The sequence below is a fragment of the Harpegnathos saltator genome, unplaced genomic scaffold (assembly GCF_003227715.2).
Source record: "Harpegnathos saltator strain DR-91 unplaced genomic scaffold, Hsal_v8.6 scaffold288, whole genome shotgun sequence".
Classification (NCBI taxonomy): Eukaryota; Metazoa; Arthropoda; class Insecta; order Hymenoptera; family Formicidae; genus Harpegnathos; species Harpegnathos saltator.
Window position 1 is genome coordinate 567,501 of NW_020230081.1, and position 7,500 is coordinate 575,000.

The 7,500-nt window shown below is 52.0% G+C and overlaps 1 protein-coding gene across 10 annotated transcripts in view; it reads left to right on the forward strand.

Moving 5' to 3' along the window:
• PMCA (plasma membrane calcium-transporting ATPase 3) overlaps positions 1-7,500 on the forward strand; it is a 98,477-nt gene that overhangs the window by 85,615 nt on the left and 5,362 nt on the right. For 2 of the 10 annotated variants that reach the window (XM_025299613.1, XM_011141013.2), the window contains 2 exons: positions 1,743-1,811; positions 2,624-2,692. The exons of 4 other annotated variants lie outside the window; for them this stretch is intronic. In XM_025299613.1, coding sequence (XP_025155398.1) covers positions 1,743-1,811; positions 2,624-2,692 — 138 coding nt within the window. Of the gene's footprint in view, positions 1-1,742; positions 1,812-2,623; positions 2,693-7,500 lie in introns of those variants that run through there. 4 more of the 10 variants (XM_025299614.1, XM_011141016.2, XM_025299619.1 and 1 more) reach the window with 3 other exon arrangements.

Consider the following 7,500-nt stretch of genomic DNA (forward strand, 5'->3'; position numbering starts at 1 on the left):
ATTGAATTTTGATTTCTACACAACGCAATTATACGAGGTAACTAATTAACGCGATCGTTTCGTGTGTGCAAAGTCGACGGAAATGATCGTCGCGTTTCCTTCCTCGCGTCTGATGTCTGTTATCAATTAAGCTTGAATTGACACTTGACTGTTACAGCGAACGCGTAATATTCACCAATGGTCGGCTGTATCGTGGATTGTTAATAAGTAAATGGAATCGAAGAGGAAACGGAGGTCGTGTCGCTGTTGCAGTGCGGAATAAAGAGCGACGTGACGATTCTAAAGCGACCGTTGGTGCAACTTGGAAACTTTTCAAACTTCTAAGCTTTCGGTCGAACGGATTCGATCGCGCGGCTCGACTCACCGAAAGAACGGGAAAACGAAGCACTCGGCGATTCGCGATTTAGTTTACGACGTATCCGCGGGGGATGCAAAATTGAATCTCAACTCGCGCGTAACTCAGGCGACTGTGCCGCGAAACTGTCCCGTTACCGGGAAGGGTGGGGTTTAGCCACTCCTGCAGAATCCTGCGGAAGTGTAGCATCGACGACACATATCCCTGACACATTCCTCACGCGTTCTCGAGCGGGGAGAGTCCTGAAATCGGGGCAAAAGAGACGTGACACCACCATCAAAGTTCGATTACCCTCACAGTCACACTGACTATTTGCGCAAACAATCAACATTTCAATGAGACAAACCGACGAGAATGTCACCCTTAACCCTCAAGCTCGCGTTCCGCGGACAAAAAGCATCGTTGCAAGGGACGTTGCGACTTGATCCTTAACTGGTACGCTGGAGAACACTAGAAATCTGTTCCCGGGTTAAGAATGGAGAATCTCGAAATTTCGGAGAATTTTTCGTCGCCGACAATGTTCATTTCGGGAATTCTCGTTCCAGGGATTTTTTGTCGTTGACAATTTTTACTTGAGAAATTTTCGTCCCAGAGAATTTGTTACTTTAGAAAAATGTTCTATAAGCCAGCGAGAGACCCGGAAGATCTTTCGTACTATTTTTGATGTTTCGCGTAAACACACAAGTGACGTTTCTTAAGCGACTAATTTTCAGTGCAAATAGATAGAGGTAAATTCACTGGCGCGCTTTGTAACAATTCTTGTATGACGACCAAGCGAGTAGATGCGTGTCGCGTCGGCATCGGCTGTGACTGTAATACAACGTTGTACATTTTGTAATCGTGTGCATGTCATATCACACACAGGCGCGCGCGCGCGCGCGCGCAAAGATGGCAGAACCCATTGTACCAGTTAAGATCGAAACCGCACGTAATGTCGCGAATTCGCGCCGAACTGCGCGCTCGTCCGCATATTCGACGGGAGAACTATGCGAGGAATTCCGCGCGAGGGCTTTCCCGGACGGGTTAACACTCGGGCGGCGCATCGAGCGCGTAACATCGGCGTAAGAGTTAATCGGTCGTGCGAGCTGCGACGTTTGCAACGACGGTCGATCAGTGCGCGAAAGTTAATTCTCACGCCGGTATTACGCTCGACCACGGACACGTCGTCGAGGAACGTTCGGCCGGGTCGCGAGCCTGCTGAAACGGAGAAACGGAGTCGCGTCGAGGCGAAAAGTGCGGGAACGGAAAAGAAACGGCACGTACAAATTCGACTCGGTGGGGGAGCCGATGTCCCGATAATATATCGCTTGAGGGTTGAAGAAGTGGTTACGCGCGACCCGATCGTTCCACCCTGTTGTAACCATTATGTTATCCTTTACTCTTGAAGGTGATAGGTGGCGAGTTGCAGGAACGTTTGATACCGGTACCCTACAGCAAGAGTTCGACAGACCAAGCTGTAAGCGCTCCTCTCTCTCTTTCTCTCTCTCTCTCTCTCTCTCTCTCTTTCTATCTCTCTCTCTATCTCTCTCTCTCTCTCTCTCTCTCGCGCTCTATTTTCTCCTGTCACTCTGTCGCTCTCTTTCGCTCTCTGTCTCTTTCTCTGTTACTCTCTTTCTGCCTCTCGATCTCTCTCCTTTCTGCTCTCTGTGTCACTCGCCCGTTTGCTCGTCGCAGCTGTCTTTAACCCTTTCGCTTTAACACGCTTCTTATTCTTACCAATCGTCCCTCCCCCATCAGCCTCTTGAGTCCTCGCCCTTCTGTTTCTCCCTCTTTTTCTCTGTTTCTGTGTCCTCTTTTTCTCTCTCCTTCTCTCCCTCCCATCTTTTCCCTCTTCTCTCTCTCTCTCTCTCTCTCTCTCTCTCTCTCTCTCTGTGTGTCTTTCTCTTTCTCTCTCACCGACTCCACTCTCTGTGTGTAAAATATTTCGAGCGAGAGGCTGGAGTAGAGGCGTGTGAAATTCTGTGGGATCCGCTTGTGTTCAGAGCACTTTGCTCTTTATCGAGACGGAGCCTACGAGTCGTCCGCGCACTCGATTCAGTCCTTTCGCTCCGTGGCTTTCGTGCATCTCTCTCTCTCTCTCTCTCTCTCTCTCTCTCTCTCTCTCTCTCCTCTCTCTCTCTCTCTCTCTCTCTCTCTCTCTCTCTCTCTCTCTCTCTCTCTCGTCTATCTCCGTCTATTCTTTTCCCCTTTTCTCTCTTCCGTCGTAATCTTTCTGTTTATCTATCTTACGTATATTTCCCGCTTTCTACTTATACTGTTCTACAATAGGATAATATTACGGCTTGTACTACTGGACCGGGCAGCCTTTCCTCCCTTCAACGTCAGTACGAAGGAAAGGTACATGTGTGTTACGTGCGTTAATCCTTGACATTCCAAGCCTGTTCGATCAATTCGATGCTTGAAGTGCGAAGGATTAGCGCGAATTCCGAGTCAGTGTTTTGCGCTACTGTTGCTTCTGTAGGGGCTTTCGTTGGTATATCTATATACATATATATATATATATGTATATATGTACATGTACATATATATATATATATAGCGGTAATTCTTTCTGCTTATATTTTACTTCACATATACATATATACCAGAGCTACTCTTTCTCGCTGAAAAAAAGTCGCCGCTCTCTAATTGCGAGATGTCGAAATTTCTCAAGTGTCAATGCGTGGTCTCCTCTCGGTGACGAGGAGCCAGCCGCGGTGCACCGAGAATCGGTGCACGAGCGGCGATTCCGAGGAGCGATCGCAGCGCGAAAAAAGAAGAAAGAAAGGAAAAAAAAACGGAGTAGAAAAAGAAAAACGAAAACACACACGCGAGATTTCATTGTGCTGAATGATACAACGCCAGCCAGATCGAACCAGCCCCCCGGTGGTACAAGTCCGTCTCTTTCCGCTTTACTCTGACTTCCCCCGTTTCCCCGCCCCCCGCAACACTCGGTGTCCTGTGTTCTCGTGACTTTTACGAAACGTCGTGTGTCTCGTCGTGTGTCTGTATAATCTCTCGTTCTTCCTCTTTTCTGCTTTCACCCTCGCTCCCGCTCCCGCTCCCCTCTTCCCTCCCTCACCCTGTTCTGTCGCCGATCGGGGATCGAAGCTGTTGTTATCACCGCGCGGCGACGTCAGCCGGTCTTGCAACCCCCTCCCGCCCTTCCCCCCGGCCATGCTGAAGACGGGATGCTACGTTGTTTTCCTCCGTATTTTAACCGCCGAGTTTTCAGTTTTGTGTGCTAATCGGAGTGTTTCCCGTCGCTTGTCTCCGGCCACTGAGCTCGATTATACACGATGGAAAGAAAGAAAAAGAAAAAAACACAAAAGAACAAAAGAAAGTGAGTTCCCGCTGCTCTTACCGGCCGCTCGTCGCTCCGGCTTCCCCCCCGAGAGGCTGATACTCTCGGGGAGAGCGGAGTGCCTAGCGTAGGGTTGCCAGATGCGAAATGACTGTTTCCGGGACATCTTTCAGGCGACGGTTGAAAAATAGCTTGAAAAAAAGCTTAGAGAATTTTCGTTAAATTTCAGAGATAGAGGGGTAAGGGGCAACGACAGACGGCTCTTAAGACACCGCTGTGCACTCGCAACAAACAAATACGTGAATAATAGGTAGCAGCAGAGAGAGACAGAAGTTTGGATATGGACAGTGCGATTGTATTATTTTACCGCGCGAATGGCTTAGTTGACGCTCAATTTCCTTAAGTGGCACGTTCGGGCTTAAGTGGACAAATTCGGGCCCTACAAATCGCGATGACCGCTCTCAGGTTTCTCTCTACGAGTACGAGTTAGAAACATGAATGATTTCGATTGAGATTCTGATTTCCCGGGACAGAAGACTTAGACAAGCTATTTCCTAGACAAGGACGGGACAAGCTTAAGAATTCCGGGACATTCCCGGTCATCTGGCAACCCTAGCCTAGCCCGAGACAAGCAGGCCGATTAATCGCGCTGGCGTTCTGTCCTCTCCCTCCCCCCTCTCCCCCTGCGCTCCTCTCATTGTTTCGATCCCCGTCGCGAATCGAGGGAATCGCGATCACCCGTTCCCGAGACTCTTTTTCTTTTTTCTCTCGCGCCCGAGACTGATTACCACTTCCTCCACTCTGCGCGCGTCCAGCGAAGTGAGTCGCCGATTTTCTTTTTCGCGATGCCGAACGCGATCCTTATATCACACACGGCCATATACGAACACGTTGTCGTTGTCGCATGGGAGAGACGTGCCGGTGACGCGGCGACACCCCCGAGCGGGAAGAATCCTAGCAGCCTTGTCGAATCGCGGAACGTTTGCCTTGACTGTTTTTCGCTTTTTTATCTTGTCGCCGCAGGTGAAGTTTGTGTGTAGTTTGTTTGTCTCTCTCTCTTTCTCTCCCTCTCTCTCTCTCTCTCTCTCTCTCTCTCTCTCTCTCTCTCTCTCTCTCTGTCTGTATATCTATTTCTCTCTCTTTCTCTCTATCTCTCTTGTGCTCTCTCTCTCTCTCTCTCTCTCTCTCTCTTTCTCTCTCTATCTCTATCTCTATCTGTGTAGATGTGATGTGTGTGCGTGTGTGCGCGTGTGGTGTGTGTGTGTGCGTGATGTGTGTGTCGTGTGCGACCTCGTTGCCGTGTAGTCGGCGGCGATCGCGGCGCTCTCGGGACACACGCTTGGACACCAAGTCAATTATCCTGCACGCGCTTTCGATGTGTGCATCTTTCCAGCGTCGCGTGAGCGACGATGGTCTGCTGTGTTCTGTTGTCGTTGCAACGAAAAAAAGAAAAAAACGCTTCCTGCTCCTGCCCTCTTCTAGCCCTCTTCCAGCCCTCGGCGATGCGAGGAAGCTCCGTCGCCGAAGCATTTTCGCCGATCGATTCTCATCGACGCGAAACTGCTTGAAACTTGATCGCGCGGGAGCCAAGCCACTGCCGTCGTGTACGACGAGAACGTAAGCGATCAGGGGAAGAGAAGAGGGAGTCGCGTACGACTCGACTCGACGCTCGATAATTCTCGACTCGCCCGGTCGCTCTTCACGCCTTTACGCGTTTCCCCGACGCGTCGTCATCGCTTCCGCTCGCTCGGAAGCCGTCCGCCGCGGGGCGCGCGGGTCTCGGGTAATCAGCATTCAGGAGGAACGAACCTCGAGCGAATGCGATCGAGCGCGCGTCGTCGTCAGCCGAATGCGAAATTCGCGATTCGCGTCGCGACGGCGCCGATCGCTTCTCCGCGAGACGATTCTGCCGCGCGCGCACTTTCGCGCGCAACGAGTTCAGCCGCGCTCTCGCGGGCGCCGGCTTCGGTGTCTTCGTGTCCCCCCGATCCACTTTACAGCGAGGAGCTCGACGGCAAGAGGAACTTGGGGACCCACGGCACACACGGAGACGCAAGCAGCGAGGCGTAAGCGGCAAGCAAATTGACCGACCAGGACTCCCGGCCTCAACAGAGTGATGCTCTCTCGACTGGCGGTTGATCAGCTGGCTTATCGCTTACGTCTTCGTAGTCTCAGGCCCGTGGCACGCACACACACACACACACACACACACACACACACACACACACACACACATACACACACACACACAGAAGCGTAAGTAGCGCGACGCAAGCGGCGAGCAAATTGACCGAGCGGAAGAGAGGCTGCTGGTCGGTGAATTTGCCGGTCGCTTCCGTTTTCGCGTGTGCCATGGGCCTCGTCAGTGCCGCAAGTGGAAATCTCCCGGCGGTGGTCGGCCGGCGAGCACGCACTTGAAGAGAGACGCACGAGACGGCCGGCGAATAGTATCATCGCGACGCGAGCTTCAGCAACGACGAGGTACCCGATGTCATTACCGGTCGGCCTGTGCGCTTTCGCTTTCTCTCTCTCTCTCTCCCTCTCTCTCTCTCTCTCTCTCTCTCTCTCTCTCTCGCTCTCGCTCTCTCGCTTCCCCCCTCACGCATACGTTCTCGTCGTCTCCTCCTCGTGGAACTATCGCCCTCATCCATCGCAAGACCCTTCAGACACTCGACGAGGATCGACGGATTGTTCTACACGTGTGTCTCTATGCTGCCGGTCGATCGATCGGTGTCGGTAACGGGCGACGCAAATACCGCAAGTTCTCCGAGAAAGTGACGACGTTTCCAGCGACGAGGTACAATGTGACTCGAGGTACTTGTCGGGATTCGGAGATGCGCTCGGAGACGAGAAGAACGCTCGCAACGAGCGTCTCTCCGAATCCGGAAGGCGGCCGATTCGCGTGTCGGCTCGCAGACTCCCTCGCGATTTCGCGGTGACGGAAGTGGGATCGTTCGTTTGAAATTTTTACACCCCGGGCGTGATATCGTGATATCGCGCGTTTATCACAATATCAATCGGCAGTCGGATTCCGCAGTCTTCGGAGTCACGGCCGCCGCTCGGCGATCCTTGCGCCTTATCCTCGCGGTCCTCGTGAGTCACCGGAATCGGCCGATGCGAAGAGATCCAATCCTGCCAGAGCGCACACACCAGTCGAAAGGGACAATTTCGACCCGGAAGCGGACTTCAGGCGGGGAGAATGTACGGTTGTTGTTGTTGTTGAGTCTGCTCTCGTAAACCGCCGAGGAAAACTCGCCGCAGGCTGCTTTCTCTTCCTCTACCTCCTCCCCGTCCCTCTCTTTCTCTCTCTCTCTCTCTCTCTCTCTCTTCTCTTTATTATGTTCCTTTTTTCTTCCTAGATCGTCCGTCTCTCTGAGATCTCTCTCATGACGCTCACGATACAACGTTGCCTTTTTCCGTTGAGAAAGTCGTCGTCCGTTTGCGATACGTGTTTATGTATTTTATATAACGTTCTCCGATATGTTCTATGATATATATGATATATATATATATATATATACATATGATGTATATCATATATATGCCGGCGCGAGTGCGTTAAGTACTTGGCGTAACGTGCATGTTGTTACGATCAACCGCATAAAACAGAGCAGACTCGAGCATTTAGCACGAGGGGCGCGCGCTCGCGCCAAGGAGACGCACGCTAAGGGCCCAAGGACCCTCTTTCTCTTCGGGGTCCACAGCCGCCGCTGCGAAATGACGGTGGCCGCGACCACCGAGAGACTCATCCTGCATCTCGCGTAAGTATCTCCTCTCCTGAGTGTTTCTATGTCAGCGACATTCGGACCGCCCGTTCTCTCACGCTTCGGCCGAGACACGCGAAACGCACGTCGGCGACCTA